An 18,346-nucleotide genomic window follows, 5' to 3' on the forward strand; every position below is an offset into this window, starting at 1 on the left:
CATTGGCTCCTTTCAGCCCGCGGGGCTCCAGGCTCCACCTCTCCTTCGGAGTCCTGCCTGCGCTGTGCTTGTTGCAGTGAGCGCGGAGGGTTTGTGCGCTCTCAGGTTACGCGCGTGAAGTTCTGGACATCGAAGACACCCAGTCACTTAGAGGAGGAGGAAAGTAGAGGCTGCCTTCTGTCGCTGGGAAATACAAATTAAACCCTCGGACAGCGGCTGAGAGAGAGAGAAAAGAATAAGCAGGTAGAAACGAGTTTGTGGCATTTAATTGAGAGACCAAGCATACCCAACAGTATGCGGTGCAGTTATGGCAGGCAAGGGTAAGACAGTCGTGAGGACGCTGGAGGATTTAACGCTTGATTCTGGTTATGGTGGAGCCGCGGACTCGGTCAGGTCGTCCAGCGTGTCGCTGTGCTGCTCCGACACGCATCAGTCCATCGCGCATGGGGCCAACTGCTGGCATCTGACGGAATCCATGCACAGCCGACAGAACAGTTTGGACACAGTCAACACCGTCCTGGCGGAGGACACGGAGATACTGGAGTGCTCGGGTCAGTGCGCCAAGCTGACCGAGCTGGAGGACGTGCCATGGAGCCTCGGCGAGGTGGAGGGCGCACTGAGGAAAGACGAGGATCTGATGGTGGGCGACCCTCCACCGGAGGTCCTGGCGCGGCTGTCGGCGCTCATCAGCCGCGCGCTGGTGAGGGTGGCCCGGGAGGCGCAGCGGCTCAGCCTGCGCTACGCCAGGTGCACCAAGCACGAGATCCAGAGCGCAATCAAGGTGGTGCTCTCGTGGACCATCTCCGTCAACTGCATCGCGGCGGCTCTCAGCGCCTTGTCCCTGTACAACATGAGCACCGGGGACAAGTTCAGCCGGGGCAAGTCGGCGCGCTGCGGGCTGGTGTTCTCCGTGGGGAAGTTCTTCAGGTGGATGGTGGATAGCCGGGTGGCCCTCAGGATCCACGAACACGCTGCCATATACCTCACCGCGTGCATGGAGAGTCTGTTCAGAGAGGTGTTCAGCCGCGTCCTGCGCAGCGCGCTGGTGGAGAGGGACAACGGGATCCCCAAGTTCACGCTGGAGTCACTGGAGCAAGCCATCAACAGCGACTCGGAGATCTGGGGTCTGCTGCAGCCCTACCAGCACCTCATCTGTGGGAAGAATTCAAGTGGTAAGACAAGTTGAACAGAAAGAAAACATGCCAATTAGAGATGATCTGCTGAAATATGATTTGACACGCTTTTGTCACCTTTGGTGCTCGGCTGTGTGTCTCCAGTCAACACTCACACTGTAAAAATCCACCATATGATTCCCTTTTGATTTAAATTGTCCACCTGTTCCAAGAAATGTCTAGAAACCAGTGGCTGTGTCTTTAGTGGGAGAGATGAATCTTCTTGACTGAGGAAAGCAGAATTTTCTTTGCAAAAACAAACAACAAACAAGCTGTATTCATTTATTTGAAGAGAAATTTGATTATTTATGATTGATTTGTTTGAGAAAATACTTTTCGCAGTGAACAAAGTGATAATCTGCTCAGTGTAGCCCAGTTGGAAAAGTAATATGTGTACAAAGTGTGTAATTATGCTGGGTAATAACCACTGCTTATCCAACGGGTGTAATCGTATTCCCAAACAAAAGGACTTGACAGTTCCTTGAATATGTATCACCCTCAGCCCACCTCAGGGCCCACCTCTGAAACAGGAACTGCCTATCTTGGTTATCAAAGCAACTGCAGTCAGAATGGGTATTTATGGTCGAGAAGGATCAAACAAGCTCTATGTGCTCCCAGACTCTCATTAGAGTCGAGAACGTTAATGTTAATGGTTGTTTTTGCTTCGTGTGTGTGTAAGATATGCGATTCGTGATTTTTATATGTTTATTTTGCAGAAACAGGCTTTGTGTTTATGTTGTGTGTGCTTTCTGGCCTGGTTGGTAAATGCTATTACTGTCTCACTCCAGAAGGTGTAAGCTGTCAGTGTGGGCTGGCCCTCTCATCCAAAGCCCTGAATGAGCTGGCTGAAACTACAAAGCAGAAGGGACTTGAAATGTTATTCTAGAGCCAAAAACAGGGGCCGTGCAATATTGACCGAAAGAATCATACTGCAGCTCCCTTGTGAAGTGTTTTCAGCGTGATTGTGTTTTTCTTTCTCAGCACTGGTGCGACAAATTAATAGAGGTGATAAACCAAGAGGCTGTTGGGGGAAACCTGTCCTGTGGATGAGCTGTTGCTCTGTGAGATTGTTCCAGAAGCATTGGCTCGCATGCGTTCTTGTCATGGATGCAGGCTTTTTCTCACATAAGATCTCTTCTATAATCCAGAGCATTTATGTCTCACGTTCAACCTGCAGGACAATAATCCTCAATACACCAGAATGCAATAAGAATTAGACAATTAATCGATGCCTCAAGCAAAAACATGGCAAATATTTGGAGGGTTGAAGCTTCTTAAGCTACTATTTTTTGGTTGGTTGTATAAAAAAAATGCCTTGATCTGAAAGTGTCACCGCTGAAATGATGATGTTTCAGCCCTAAAGAAACGACAGGACTAACATAGAAAATGAATTACTAACAATTACTTCCATGAAATGGACTTTAAATGTCAGAGAACATTGAAAGAAAATGCTGATCACAGTTTCCCAGAGCTCAAGGTGACCAACAGTTCAAAACAGTTCATTCAATCTACAATAATGTAACACACTGAACAAAGCAGCAGATTTGAGCTGCAAAAACCAGAAAATGTTTGTTTTCTTGGAAAACACCTGAAATGATGAACTGATTATAAAAACATGTGATGATTCATTTTCTTGATTTGCCGACTAATTGCTGATTGGTATAAACCAGATGTGAGACGTTTCTTCTCACCATTGAATCCGCCTTGGGGAGAGGATTCTGCAAAACGACTGCTGCTTTGTCTTGAAATTGCAGTGGAGAAACAGGTACTTCTCTGCAGACAGGCTGCAGAGCCGAGCGTCATGCACCCCCCCACCCCACCCCCACTTCTATGTGGAACGCATCATTTCCTGATGGTGCAGAGGAGGCTACAATTTGCTCTCGCACAACACAGCATGATGTCACTCCGTGACAGTCAGGAAAAAATGTGAGGATTTAAAAAAGTGCACCATTTATTATGAAACATTGAAAGAAGCAGTATTTGTCACTCATGTGTCTGTGCGTTCTCCTTTTTTCTGTAGTTTTGGGCCTTTACAACTATGATTGTCTATCGGTCGACTTCTAGTCTGTGGTTTAGGTCTAGTTAGGTTTAGGCCCGTAAAAGAAACAAATGGGAGACGCTGACGGTGGTTTTCCTCCGTCATATTCACGTTTCATCAATCCAACAATCCGCCCTGACTTCCTTAATAAGGGGTTTTGGTCTCAGCCTCTAACAATGCCTTGTTACTTCGGCCTTTGATTTGGAGAAAAAGATGTCGCTATTGACAAGAACACAAGAGGTTGCTTGTTAGGAAAATGTCCATTTGGGCTCATATGAGTTTGAACGAAGCCCCCAGGAAGAGCGCAGGGCTTTGAGGCAAATTTAACATCATGACAAAACGGTGGAATCACAACTTCCTGGTCGGTCATGTGAAGCCAAAGAGCCCCAAAAGGACTTTTTACCATAGACTCACATTGGGAAAGAGACATCTGCAATTCACTGGGTCATTGTATTTGAGGTAAGTCAACCTCCTAGTACGCACACTTATTAGTTAATTAGGTCTACAAAGTTGTAAAATGCACTAATTGCCGAAAGCCATGATGCTCCACTGACACGTGTTGCACTTAAACCTTACAAAAGCAACAAAACGTATGCATGGTACAAATCAGTGTTCCATGACTTATCCCTGAATATCATGTGTGAAAACGATTCCTCCTGACTTGTAAATCTCTGCAAGTCTTCACCGTGTTTGAGTCCCTCTTGTCCGTCGTGTCAAACCGACTAACGACTAGTGACGTCAGAGAAAGACAGCGTGGTCATCAGCATCCAAACCTGCCGGGTTTAAATTCGGGATCCCAGATGACTTGATTGTATCTGATAGTGTCTGTCATTTTCCGTGACCTTCCCCCAAGGAACCGATCCCAGCTCCGCGGGACAGATGACACGACATAATGGAATTGCATAGCCTGCTGTATAGTCAGTCTATTAAATTAGCAGCGGGGTGTCTGCTCTCCCTCCTTCTTGACTCTCCGTCTTTCACACCATATTTTATTGTGTTCCCTGCTCGGTGGGCTCGGTGTTTGCATATTTATTTTCCACTGTGGTTTTTAATAAGCTCAACTCATAACCGCATGATCCTGGCAAAGTCTTTTGTTGTCAATTGTGTTATTATTTTTCCGTCTGTCCTTCCCCTCCACGGGGTGGACTCACAGATGAGCTGACAGATTGCCGTTGCTCTGGTGGAGATGCGAGCACCCGGGCAGGCAAGCTGGTTGTGATGGATTTTGATGTCAGGATAATTTCATAAGACCAATGGCTGCACCCACACCCCTCCGCCACGCTTCATTTTCAGCTGTGATCAATGATTGTGAAGTTATGTGAAGTTGTTTTTCGGGGGCCAAGCTGTATTTTACGAGCTGCATCCATTGCCAGTTTTCCCCTCCATGTTCTTGGCTTTCGGAAATATTGACATTTATTTCATATGCTTCTCTGTGATTTCCACAAACACTCCGGGCGAATGGGACATAAATGTTGTGGTTTTATTACTTCCATGTCATTGCAGCGTGTATCCCCTTTTCCACTTTCAGAGTGTATCAGGTGAAAGCACTGGGTCAGGTGGAGATAATGAGTGTGAGGGCGTTGAATGCTTAATGTTGTGAGGGAGTAGAAACCAGGCTGGAGTGTCATCTGGAGGAGGTGGTGCTGGTGGTAGTGAGGGGAGCATTGGCGCAGGTCCCTCAGAGACATAATTACATTACATTACAGTCATTTAGCAGACGCTTTTATCCAAAGCGACTTACAATTCAGAGTCTATCACATTTCTACACCGTAGACACAGCTACGGGAGCAATTTCAGGGTTAAGTGTCTTGCTCAAGGACACATCGACATGCGACTAGCAGAGCCGGAGGCGGGGTTCGAACCACCGACCCTCTGATTGAAAGACGGCCCTGCTATCCACTTAGCCACAATCGCCCCGCCTAATTCTCTCTTTAATCAACGTTTGTGCTTATCCTGTAGTCATTAAGATGAGCAATTAGCAGCGGGGAAACACCAGGGAGCTGCAGAGAGAACAAATATGGTAATTCCACTCATTCAGTTTTTTTTGTAACCCGTCGTGCGGGTCCACGCTGGAATGTTTGATCGGATCGGTCTGTGTGGTCGAGATAAAATGTCTCCCACAGACATTTAGGCCGGTGGACTTTGTTCTGCCACGGTTCCTTCCTGAACAGTGCGACAAAGAAACTTGCACCCGCAACAATAGATGCCTGTGTGGTTGATCAGGAAGACAGCATGAAACACAGATTCCTACAAGACTGCATGCTTCTGAATGCAAGTCAACTGATACTGGTGGATAAAATCTGATAATGATTTGTCAACAAGGCACAGGCATACATTAGCTCCAGTTTGTGCCTCACAGGTACTAGCATCACATTAAAGACAGAGCTAGCTTAAGCACCAGCTTTTTCTAAAACTCAGACTTTAAATGTCGTGTGTGGGCTACACTTGGACTGTACAATACAAATACTGTATGTTAGTCATAGAGACATATTGCTTAGCTAGTTTTCTAGAAAAACACATAGTGGATATTAATAACATATAGATAATATACACTTTATTTTAGGTTCTATGTTCTTCATCTCTGTTGCACAGTCAAACTGGAGCTTAAGCACGCTTCTGTGTCTGCCTGCTACTGTGTGTGTTATCAATATTGTGACTGTTGAATCATAACTGAATCATAGCTGTAATAAGACAACAGTGCATTGGGTGTATTTCTCCTGTCTGAGTGTGCTGGTTCTCTGGTAGCGATCAGTAAGAGAGAAGTTCCAGGATGTGCAGTATCATCATCGCTCTTGTGTCGTTACCCTTTCCTCTCCTTTTCTTTCTCACACCCTGATCATGACCATGTTGAAAAGACATGCCGGCGCTCCTGCGTGTAACCAGCTCCATCTGTCGATCCCTTGACCCCGTGCAAAGGGTGAGAAGTCGGTACAACAGGTGGCCGACGGGTGTTGGGAGTTAGCCGTGTTTGATGAGATTCATCCTGCACACACACACATCGGCGGGTGAGGAGGAAAATCAACGGAGACAATGCTGCAAAGTCGAGATGACCCAATTGTACAGTCCCGAGTTGAGCAAATACACAACATCCAAGTGATGCCTCGATGAGATTAGATGCCGAACCTCTTGAAAGTCTGGAGATTCACTCGGCGTCTTTGATCTCGACACAACGTGTGACAGCGGCTGTCAGGGCACACTGTGTTATTTGATGTTATCTGTCAGCAAACATAATTCAACAGTTATATCCTTCAGGGACTCAAGAAGATTGTGATGCTACTTCTGTTTTAATTTGAACTTTTTTTGGGCTATATTTCTTGAAAAAGGAATTGCATCTTAGTTTTTTTTTCTGTAAAGAGAGTTAATGCTAGAGCACAATATTAACAGCTTCACAAAATGCCTCAAAGGTTCAGTTCACCCTAATTTCAACCCCGTTATCACAATGTACACTCACCAGACTCTACGTATAGTACGCATTAGTATGATATTTGTTTGCACAATACAACCTAACTGGACTTAAGCAGTTGCTGGAATTCTTTACAGTCAGCAACTTCTGAGAAAACAGTTCTGTGACGAAATCCAGTGACCGATTTTGAGATTTTTATTATAGGAGTCGAGCTATTGAATAGTTGTGAAATGTTTTGTTTTCTGTAATACGGATGTCATTCTTAGACAGGGAATGAGGATGTTGGTCTAAAAAAAAAAAAAGAGTCACATCCTCTGACACTCATTTAGTGAGTCAGAGATAGTTTTTTGTCTTTCTGGGACTTTCATGATTGCTTTTTTTAAACTGTCACTTCAAACTGTTTGAGTTGCTCATGCGGTTACGTGTCCCATGCTCTCGACGGAGGGGAATTTCTAGCTCTAGGATGAAGAAAGAAATAGCAGTAAAAGCTTCATGTGGGCGCTCATCAAAAGAGTTGGTCAGAGGGAAAATAAAACTGGCTACCGAGTGATTGGCCTCTTGAGTTTAATGCTTCATCAAATCAATTGTTAGAGAACAAATATGCAATTTAAGACACAGACATATCACTTCAACCACTAAACACTCCCTTTTTTTAAAAAGCAGCAGGCCTCAATCAGAACTCCCCCTCGTGCTTATTATCCTCCCCCTGCTATTATTCAACGCTCCTATTGGAGATTCCTGGAGTTCACATTATTCATGTGTGAAGAAAAATACATTGGAATCAGAAAGAAGAGAATTTCTTTCCTGTTTATTTGTGTGCTCTGTTGCGTTCACTATGCGGTTGTCGACACCCTCCTCTCTGCAGACTGCACTTCAAAATGAATGAAAGTGACAGATGCTTATCTCTCCACTGACTTCTTTCCAGACTATTTTCCCGCTTACCCGTCAACCCTCACACTTCCCCTTTAAGTCAAACCGAAATTTGACAGTTCCTGTGTGTACATTTTTTTCTGGCGAGGACATAAAATCTATAACAATACTGTGGTGCATAATTTTACATTTTTCAAAGCCCTTTTTTTAATATATATTTGTGGCGACAGCGTCTAAGCTTCAGGCCTCTCGGTGGGCGTTTCCCATTGCAGAGATTGACTTTGTTCGTTGCTTTCATGACTGAAGAACTTTATAGCTTTTTTAAAAAAGCCAACATGGAGATGGTGAGACGGCGAGCATTCCTCCCCCGAACATTTCAGGCAAGGAATTTAAATGTGACAGAGAGAAACCGTATTTAGGTATAAATATGCCATGATCAGTGGGGAGTCAGGGCATGACACCACTAATAAATGTGGTTCAATTACCACCAACAAGACGCTAATAATATCACTGTAACTGTAACTATTAGCGCTGATCTTTCTGAATTGGATTATTTTTGCAATGAGGTTCATTTGCATAGAAAAGGGTACATTTTGCACCAAATGTGTGCATATTACCTCATTTAAATATGTGAAAATACTGCAGGAGCACCAAGACACTTATTATATAAAGGAGGCAAGCTAACGGCTAACAATAGCAAATGACCAGACTTTAAATATTCAAAGCGACAGGTAGTCCTGTAATCTGAGTCCTCTGTACCTTATATTGTGATTCAAATCAGTAATTAACGTTGTAACTCGCAAGTTTGTTTTTGCAACAATCAATGTTTATTGGGCAGACCTTTTCCCTTCTTACATTCCAGATATTTCATCCATTTTTCCTCTAAACATATGAGGTAGGATAGAAACAAATCTCCGCACGCTCCCTTACCCTCCCTCGACTCTCCCCTGCTGTACCACTCTCTGCCCTTTCATTCTTCAAACTGACGTTTCTTCCTCTCTCCCGTAGACCTGGTTTTGCTGTATATTTGATGAGAAGTTCCGACACCAACAGGAAGTCTTTAATGTCTCTCTCCTTTACCCTGTGTACAAAGTCTTCTCTGTTTTCTCTCGCGGTGGCTCAGAGTGTCTTCAGTTGACCTTAGCCGGTTTGTGGCTTTGCGTTGACGCCTTCCTGTCCGGCTGAACGTCGGTGGGTCACATTTGTGTTCAATGTGAACGCTGATAGTTATAGCTAACGTCTCCCGGCAGCCTCGGTAAGCACAGATTACTACAAACTATAACATGATTACTTGGCTTCCACTAGTGTGTCCCTCGTGTTCGAGCAGGAGTGATTAAAGGCTTTGCAAGAACCAACAAGAAAGGTTTTTCTCATTTATTTTAATACTTGTCCGTATTTAGACAGGATCCAATCCAGAGAAGAACTTTTCCTGTCATGTGTTTTCATCTGATCCAACCACAGGGCAGCAACCCTTTTTGTTTACTTTTAACATTGAAGTGTCGAGGAGCTCAATACGTTGGTTTTGAAGGATCATAAAGAGATTAACAGCTGATCGTTAGCATTTCTACCAGTTGGGTGATTTCACAGAAAGCCCCTCATATATGATGTCTTTCAGCTGGAGGCCTGTGGTGGTGGATCCCCTGCGTACAGTTTTATCCACGGGCTTACTAAAAACCCATCATTTGTCAGCCTGCATTGAATTGTGTAATGCTCGTGTAATTCTTGTAAGTTATGTACCAAGAAGAGCTTCTGAACACAGCAAGTCTCCTCGTCAAGCTTGCAGACTGAAAGCAGGGATTCCAGCTGTTTGAATAAATGGGATGTTACACTGTTTATAGGCAGTAATGCTGAGTGAAACAACTTTATGATTAATTTACCGACAGCAAGATCACCCACTGTGGAATCAGGTCTACAGGTCCACACAGGGGCAAACTAGTCTACAGGATTCCACATGGAAATTCAAATCTGGACACCAGTGGGGCTGCAACCAACGATTACTTACATTATCGATTAGTCTGCCGAATTTTTCTCGATTAATAGTTTGGTCTGTAAAAGTTTAAAAATGGTGGAATATGTCCATCCCAGTTTCTCAAAGCCCAAGGCTTTAAATGTGTTGTTTTGTCCGTCCAAAACCTAAATATATTCAGTTTAATATGATATAGAACAGAAGCAAAAAAGCTCCATATTCGAGAGGCTGAAAACAGCATTTTGTGCCATTTCTGCATGAAAAATTGCTTTAATTACCATTATTGTTCTGTCGATGGACTAATCGATTACTTGACTAATCGTGGGCTGGGCTGAATATTATCATCTCTCGACTCTCTGTAGGAATGAATTTGGACAAAGTGATTTATAATGTGTTATTGTTCTGACAAAGTGTGTTGCTTAATTAAAACACCTCACAACAATAACCTATACTCTGAGTGCTATTGTGAAAGTAATTTCAGACAAATCTCTCAGCTTAAATTAAATAGTTTAAAATAATAATCCAGTGCATCCCTAATACAGGAAGGTGTCCCTGTTTGTAATTGCACATTTAAATCCAACACAAGAGTGAAAAGCCCCCGGTCCACGTCTGCGTCCTGGTCTCCGCCGAGCCGCAGGGTCTCAGTGTTGATGTTTGACACCCGACAGGACAGGCAGCTATACCACCGCGTGCCCGTTACAGCATTTAATTAATGAGGGCTGAGTGCGGGATCGGTATCTGGCTGTTCCCAGGTGGTGATGGGAAATTACGCTCCTTGCTCTGGGGAGAGCCATCTGGTGCCACAGTGACACAAAATAGGCCAAAAGACGGGGCTTCTTAGCATTCTGGGTAATGCAGTGTATGGGGGAAGACCCTTTTGTGATTAGTAGAAGTGACCCACACTTCTACTAATCTTGGACTTCAACACGTCCTCCCGCCTCTGTTCTGCTTTGTTTGTCGGCGCCACCACTTAATCCTGACACATGACAAGTGCAAACGCCAACTCCCAGAGCCCGCACTCACAAAAGGAACTCCATTTTTTTGTGTGTGTGTTGTCTTAAAGCCCACAGTTACATAAGCTGTTTCTCGACGACTGCTCATTGAGAAACGGCGACAGCGACACAGTCCCCCACTACAGCATTTCTTGACATTCTGAGTTGTTCACAGCTTGACTCATGTTGAAGATGTAGCAATTTAGTTGGCTGCTATTGTGTAGGCAGGATCGCTTCCTCCCACTGACATGCAGCATTTTATAACGGCTGCAAGATAGACGTGGAAAAGAAAGCTACAAGGAGAACTTCTGCTCAGCGCGGTGCAATCAGTGCATGGTTGTTGCTCCCACCAGCTTCTCTTGATGACTTTTCTCCTCAAACCTGTACTTGATAGGATATTTAATTAGACATTTGATGCCATCTCAGCCTGATCTCTTGTCCTGTTTTCTTTCTTAATGAGGGAAGCTGTATTTGTATTGTAAAATGACAGCAGGTACCAGCTCTAAGGCTAAATCATTATAAGTAAAATCTAGCCTGCTACATTTAGCATGTTTGTGTGGGAGATTGGTTTGAACTTCCAGGTTTCTCTGTTTTTTAAGAAAGTGACTGTAGTATACAGCTAGAAATCACTATGCTTCTCATGGTTACTATCATGAAATGGCACCAAAAATACACCTGGCTGCTTTAGCTGCCCTGAGGCAATGACATTTAAGAAAATATATAAGAATCTACAGGGCATATAATGAGGAAAACACTAATGTCAGCGTTCAAATTGTGCTTCTGACCCTCGACATATTGAGCTCAAGCATTGAAGGTGATAAATGAATCATTTTGGCGTTTATGTTCAGTTTATTAATCGGGTCCAAATAGGTTGCGTGTTAAGAAAGCAGGGGGAACTTATGAGGGAGAGAAAGAGGATTATGAAATCAATAGGCAGCAGGATTCTCTGAGACAAAACTCAAACAACAAGTGCCTCTCCACCCCCACTGAGTACTAAAAAATCAGCTCCAAGGAGTTCAAGAGAGCGTTTTTGTTTAGTGGATTTGAAATGAAAAATTAACAATTTGAGTGGATAGAATATTAATGTGTGTGTGTGTGAAAGAAGTATTTTCCCACTGATTGTTTCCTCTTCGGCTTGTTGCTAAACTTGTTTCTCTGTTTCCATCGTGTCTCTTAAAACATGTGTGTACCTGAACACAGTGTTGCGTAATAAGAACTGATGGTTTCCCTTATGTGTTGTCTCTGCTGTGTCATCTCGTGCCCTTTTGGACTTGGACAAGTAGAGGCACATTGAGGCTGCAGACAGGTTGCATCACAGCTCCTCTCTTATCAAAGCCCTGATTCACTGCCAGTGACACACAAGCAGGTGTCTGGACGCTCACGTGTTTGTGTTACTGCTCCTGTGGGAGCGTTTGGTGACTACAGTGACAAAAAACAATGTGCCTTAATTAATTGATATCACATGAAATAATCCACGTAATCATGAACGAGGATTTCACGGTCTATTCCTAAACCTAACCCAAGTAGTTTTGTTGCCGAAACCCAACTGAGTAGTTTCCTGTGAAGATGGAGGTTTATTTTGAAAAGACCGTCTGCACGTAGCGAGAGGAAATTGACGCGGTCCGACTGTAGATACATCTGTCTAGTGTTGCAGTGGTGCACATCCGATGCTGGACCACAAATCTAAACCTACACCAACTAACTAATGAATGGATGATATACAGATATTATGTATTGGTATCAGACAGGTGATAGTCCTCACTCTCCTCACAAAGACAGAATATACCAGAGCTCACAGGAGTTATGGCTGCAGGTGAACAATGCTGCATTGTCAGTGTCAGTCACCTGTTGCTGCTGCTGGATCCATGTTTAACAAAAATAAAAGCTTGTGTAACTTACATTTCCTGTTTTCCTCACAAAGCAGTCTCAGAACATCATCGTCATTTCATAACATGTTAATGTTAATGGGATAAAAAAAGCTCTCCTCAATGCCTTAAAAATAGCTCTGAGTGCGGCCGTCCTTCGGTGCAGAGATATAGGTATTCATGCATATCCTGCAATGCCAAGTTTATTCACCCAAGAACTCATTCACCTATGCTAATGCACACCTACACAAGGCAGCAGCATGATACCTCTCTGCTTCCGCACATTTTAAAGTAGATAATCCTCAGGCTTCACGGCAGCAGACACACAATCTCAACAGTATACCCACAATCCATCAGAATGTCCCAGAGGCTGCCTGGTACCGTCATCGGAAATACTGTTCAGTTCTCTGGCTTGTGTTCGCCAGTGAATGTATCATCAGGGGGGTGGTAGCGTCTCTGTCCCTGACCTGCATTTGTGCTCTGTGAAAGCTTGGTTTAAATGTATGATTCAGACTGAGTCAATATGCGTTTGCATAAAATGCACACTGAACTAGAAAAACACCAGGGATGTTTTACTTTAGTCTATAAAGCATCAGGAAATAGCGAGATATGTCTTCAAATTGCTTGTTTTGTCTGACTAACAGCCTAAAACATAAAGATATCGAGTTCACACTGAATTTGAGACACGTTCAGCACACGATATTTGGTATTTTTCTATTGACTGATCAATTAATCCACTGATGGTTTCAGCAATAGTAATTCCTCATATTGAGTTGAACATTCTCCATCTTGTCTGCTTCTGTTTATCTCCATCCACTGTGTTGTGATTATTGTAAATGAAATTAGGCTTACTGTTCAAAATACATCAGTGTGCTTAATATTTTGCTTGGGGTCTGAATGTATCATAAAAGTGGTCTCATGCTGCTGTGAATACCTTCTCAGTCTATTGTTGCATCAGTTGCTTCCATTCATTGCTGTTCTTTTGTCATATTTCATACAAAAATGGCAGAAAATGCTGTTGTCAGCCTCTCAAATATGAAGAAGTTCTGCTTTTCTCTGTTTTACTTCATATTAAACTGAATATCTTATTGTTTTGGTCGGACAAAACAAGACATTTAGAGACATCACCTTGCACTTTGAGAAACTGGGATGGATATTTTTCAGAATTTCCGGTTTGATCAACGGAGCAGAAACTGGAAATGTTATTTATTAACCTGTTTAACTCCCACTGTTAGCTATTTACATCAGTAACTGGCTGATTCTCACTTGTCAAGGTGACTCCAGATCACTTTTCTTTTTTTTAGTTTGAATTGGGCACCAGTTGACAGCGGTCCTTCACTTTCTGCTTCTCTCTTTCCCTCTCTGCTGGAAGTAGAGGGCTGTGAAATTGCCCCGGAAATATCAATCATGCCTTCATTTACCAGGCTAAACCCCCCCATCCACCCCCATCCACTCCCACCCCGACCATGCCCCTGCCTCTGCTGGTGGTTCTTCTGCTGTCTGCTATCATCTTGAGTGCCTCCTCTGCTGCATAAATCCCTGCATCGTCATGGGAAGGGAGGGCGGGGTTGATCGAGTGCCCTGCTATAAGTTCTCGTGCTACAAGGTGTTGATGTATTTATGTGTTTAGAAAGCTCATTTCAGAGGTTAGCCAGTGTTACAAAGGAGAGATATATGGCAGATAACAGAGACTTCCTCTGCTGGCTGATGGATTGAATGTCAGGATTTTATTTATTTGATTATCTTGAAGCCCACGTTTTGGAAAAGCCTTGGAAAGTACGCAGTCAGGCTATAATGCTGTAGTATGTGATGATAAACGTCCAAGGCTTTGATTCCAGCAACGAGACCTTTGTTGACCTTTCTTTTAGCCCCTCCCCCCCCCCCCCTCTCCCCCCTTTTCCAGTCAGCCTCTAAATTTTAATTTGTCCAACAGAGGTAATATATCTAAACTAGTATTTAATCTTTTATTATTTATATCATTCATCATTCACATTGTTTATATTTAATTTTATTCTATATTTAGCTAAAAAAAAATATTACAAAACATTAAATAAAAAATATATACAAATCAGTAATTAATAAATAATAATCACAACAGGTTACATAGTAACAAATATTATAAATAAAATAAAATAAATACATATAAATTATTAAAATAAAACTAAGAAAATAATGTAATATAAAAATTAAATGATTAAATAGAAAAATAATTTCCCACCAACAAACAAAAAAGAATCATTAAAATGAAGACAAACCAATTTCAACATATAAATAAAAAAATGAAAATATATTGAGCAAATATCATGAATAAATGAGCCATAAAACTGTCTGTTTGCATTCTCCCCTCTTCCTGCAGAACAGATAAAGATCCGTCTCTCTTAGCTTCATCACTGGGGAGATCAGACAGCGAGCTGACCAGCCCTCAATGATCCCAGTGTTTATAGCCAGCTGTCAGTAAGGTGACGCAGGAGACAAGTAATGTGACCCGACAGAGTAAATTATATGCAGAGGGGAGTTTACTGTGAGATAGATGGAGGAAAACGCTGCTCGCTGATGATATTTTCAGGCTTTGATATTAATATGTTGTTGTTCCTCCCGCGTCCTTTCACATCACCGCTCAACTTATACAACTTTTTTTTTACGTGTGTCATCATTTTGTGTGTGTGTGCGAAACACGACAATAAGTCAGATGTACTCAAAGACCAAGTTCTGCCTTCATTGCCAGCCGCTCTTTGCTGCTGTTATTGTGTGTGTTCATCTGTGCATAAGCCCCGACGCCATACAGATACTGCTCCGTCAGACATTTTGCGGCTGACACCGTTAATCACTGAAGTACACGCACGGATACACAAACAGCCTGATGTGCATTCACACAACCAGTCCTCCAGGGGGAATAAACATGTTTTAGAAAAATGACAAAGACTCTCAATCCGCCGCTCAGAAATCAGCTCTGATCACCTTTTCTCAATGTCTGAAATGTTCTGCTGTAGTTTCCTTTTTCTCTTTGTCTGTGGAGAAATCTGTAGAACGGGATTCATTAAAAACTTCTGACACAGTCAGAGATTGTTCACACTCTGCCCACTCGAAGGTTTTCCCGCCGAAGGCCGATCAGAAACAGAAAAGAGTTGTCTGTGTAGGCGTGACTGTTTGAAATATCGCGTTGGATTCATTTCGGCGTTTAACTTTTGTTTGTGCGTGTGTTGTCAGGCAAACATATCAAACATTTGATGGTTTTAGCCGTTGGGGATTGGCAGCTTTTATGAATATTTAAAGATGTCACATGGACATTTTTTGGGACATTTTACAGATACAGTTTTTTAGTCAACATAGAGTAGAACAGACTTGAAAAATGTTGTTGTGTCACCTGATTTTTTTAGGAAGTGCACACCATGTCGTGTTATTGTGTGTGGTTGCGGAATGACTTTATCTAATTCTCATGTCAAACATCAACAAACGTACCCAATCACAGCTGCCAGGATGACACATCTCATGATTCACTTCCACTGTGACCCATGACCTCGCGGTAGTCACTGGTACAGCCCGTCATGTGGACTGTGGGGGTGGAGCAGTTTGTTTACTGAGACAGAGAGCTGCAGTTTCGTGATAGTGCAGGGGGTTTCTGAACACCACTGAACCACTGCTTCAGGCACTTGTAGAGAGGTCAGTGAGGGTTATGCAACTTAATATACTGATCGGAAAATAAACTTTTCAGTGTAACTGTCAGGGCATTATTGGGTTTATATGCTCACTGCAAACTTTAATATGCAACAGAATTGTGAGACATAAACGCAGGGATAAACAAATCCAACTTTTGTTTTTGCTCCTGATATTGATTTTTAAACATTGACTCAGAGTTTCATCACCACTGCTGTTTTCTTTTCTTTTCAAAATGTTTAAAAGTTGTGGTTGTACAGGGATCATACTTCTCCTAAGAGGCTGCAGATGTTTTAGAATCTAAATTCTTTTTAGGCTTGTGCAAACATTTATTATATTGAAGGTTTACTGTCCCATCTTTATAAGAGGAAGGGATTCTAGATTGTCCATTGGCATGGCAATGTTGGCCCCGACTGAAAATCATGAACTATTGGATAGGTTGCTATTAAATTGATGGTCCCCTTATGACACTTCTATTCATATCTACACCATATATTGTATCACTGCCCCCCTAATTATGTGAATCCATGTTCATGCATGTACAACAAGCTGATTGGTGTGTGAGTGAGTCAGTCAAATGAAAGGCCAGAGCATCTTTTTCACTGTGTTTTTACCACGGATGAGGTTGCATGCCTGCTTATGTTTCCCTGGTGTTCATGTGGGGTTTTTCTCTCTCTCGGTGCTGTAGTTTCCTCCCACAGACGAAACACATGGTGGTGTTTTATTCCCCGCCTTTGGTCCGGTGCCTAGAGGGATAAAACTCTCCTGTGATCCGGTCAAGTGACAGTTTTGATAGTGAAGCAGTTCTTACAAATAGTCCTCGTGATCTGAAACGCTTCATCTCTCCACGTCTCTTAATTTACTTTTCAGAAGTCTCCGACACAATTACGCCCAACGGTGGAAAAAACCTCTAATGCAGAAATTGACAGCCTCTAAAATAATAACCTCTCCGTCGAGTGCGCTAATTTGTTTTACTGTGTGTGTGTGTGTGTGTGTGAGAGATGATCTTCAGCTGTTACCCGGCGTTCATGAGTCAGCGTTGTGGACAGCAGTAATTGGGAATCGGACTAATGGGGAAAGACTATTCTGAGTATGTGGGACAGCACAGAACATGTGGACAGCAGTAACATGAGCGCCTCAGTGTATTCAAGTGTCAGTTTAGGGAGCTTAAAAACCAGCCACTTCTAATTGGAATAAATTAGAGAAATGCAAAAAGACGGGAACTTTGAAGCACATTAAAGACCGTTTTTGGAGACTGAGATTGTAGGGCAGGCTGTCAAAGAAATACTGCTTTGATTTACAGTATGTGTTGCTGTACAGTATGTGTTGCCTATTTACTTATTTATTTGACACAAAGCAACAGAAGCATTTATTCGGGTGGTGAATGTAAGTCCAATATTCAGTCTCCTTCAGCTCTGTTTTTGGTCTCTACCAAAGAGACATATCTGTCTCTTTAGCTGCTGAATCCTCACCTTTGTTCACCAGCTAGTCACTAACTTTGTCTGTCTGCTGCTTCGTGCCGGGGCAGATAAAGTACACTCGTGTTTCAGAGTATTTCTTCTTCAGAAAACAGCTGCCTGCTGCAGCCGAACACGACGCTATGAGAGCAACTAGAGGGAACAAAAAAAGCAAAATCAAGAAGCTTTGTCTTATTTAACACTAATCATCTCTTTTTTTGAGTTCACCTTTTGCCAACCAAATGTTTTTCAGAGACGATTTACAGCTGCAGACATAACAATGTTCTCCCCATACAGTAGCAGCTGGACCCTGAAAAACACATTTCAGCATTTTCTGATTGTGCCACGTGCCCACACAGGAGGTTTTAGGAAACAATAACGTTTTTTTGAGTTGCACCGACTTTGCTGTCGTACACCCACTCAGTCACCCTCATCAAACCCACATGTCGGAGCTGAACAAGCCGGCTGCAGTTGCTATAGCTCCGGCTGCTTCGTTTCCCAGCATTGTATCGTGTTCTGGGTGAGACGCCACTTGTTGAAGGTTTATATTAGCAACCTTGGCTTTGTGAAAGACTATTCTTTTATTCTCTGACTTGTCTGTACATAATAATCTAGTTGCATTATGCAGTATAACACAGTTCTATCCATCCAATGCTCCAGCATCGTTCTGCTTTTGATTTGGGTGGTAGCCATCTCCGTAACTGCATCCTTCCTCTGAGGCCTGGTGGGATATATAATCCCCCCCAGTGTGTTTTGGGTGTGGCCCCAGTGTGGCCCAGAAAAACCTCCAACATCAAGGCATCACGAGGCATAGTTGTTGGTGAACCCGGAACCACCTCGACTGGCTTCTTTAGATGTGAAAGAACCAGCAGCTGTAGACACCCGAAGAAGGAAGCTCCACTTTAAACTTTCCTTAACATAAGCATCCA

General features: G+C 43.0%; 1 protein-coding gene across 2 annotated transcripts in view; it reads left to right on the forward strand.

Annotated features, from left to right (window-relative positions):
* Positions 1 to 307: 307 nt before the first annotated feature.
* Positions 308 to 18,346, forward strand: part of LOC142971185 (ankyrin repeat- and BTB/POZ domain-containing protein 3-A) — a 130,077-nt gene continuing 112,038 nt past the window's right edge. For both annotated transcript variants that reach the window (XM_076111833.1, XM_076111834.1), the window contains exon 1: positions 308 to 1,172. In XM_076111833.1, coding sequence (XP_075967948.1) covers positions 308 to 1,172 — 865 coding nt within the window. The remainder of the gene's footprint in view (positions 1,173 to 18,346) is intronic.

This window comes from Anarhichas minor, unplaced genomic scaffold, assembly GCF_050575085.1.
Source record: "Anarhichas minor isolate MPS153535 unplaced genomic scaffold, ASM5057508v1 ptg000045l, whole genome shotgun sequence".
NCBI classification, from domain to species: domain Eukaryota; kingdom Metazoa; phylum Chordata; class Actinopteri; order Perciformes; family Anarhichadidae; genus Anarhichas; species Anarhichas minor.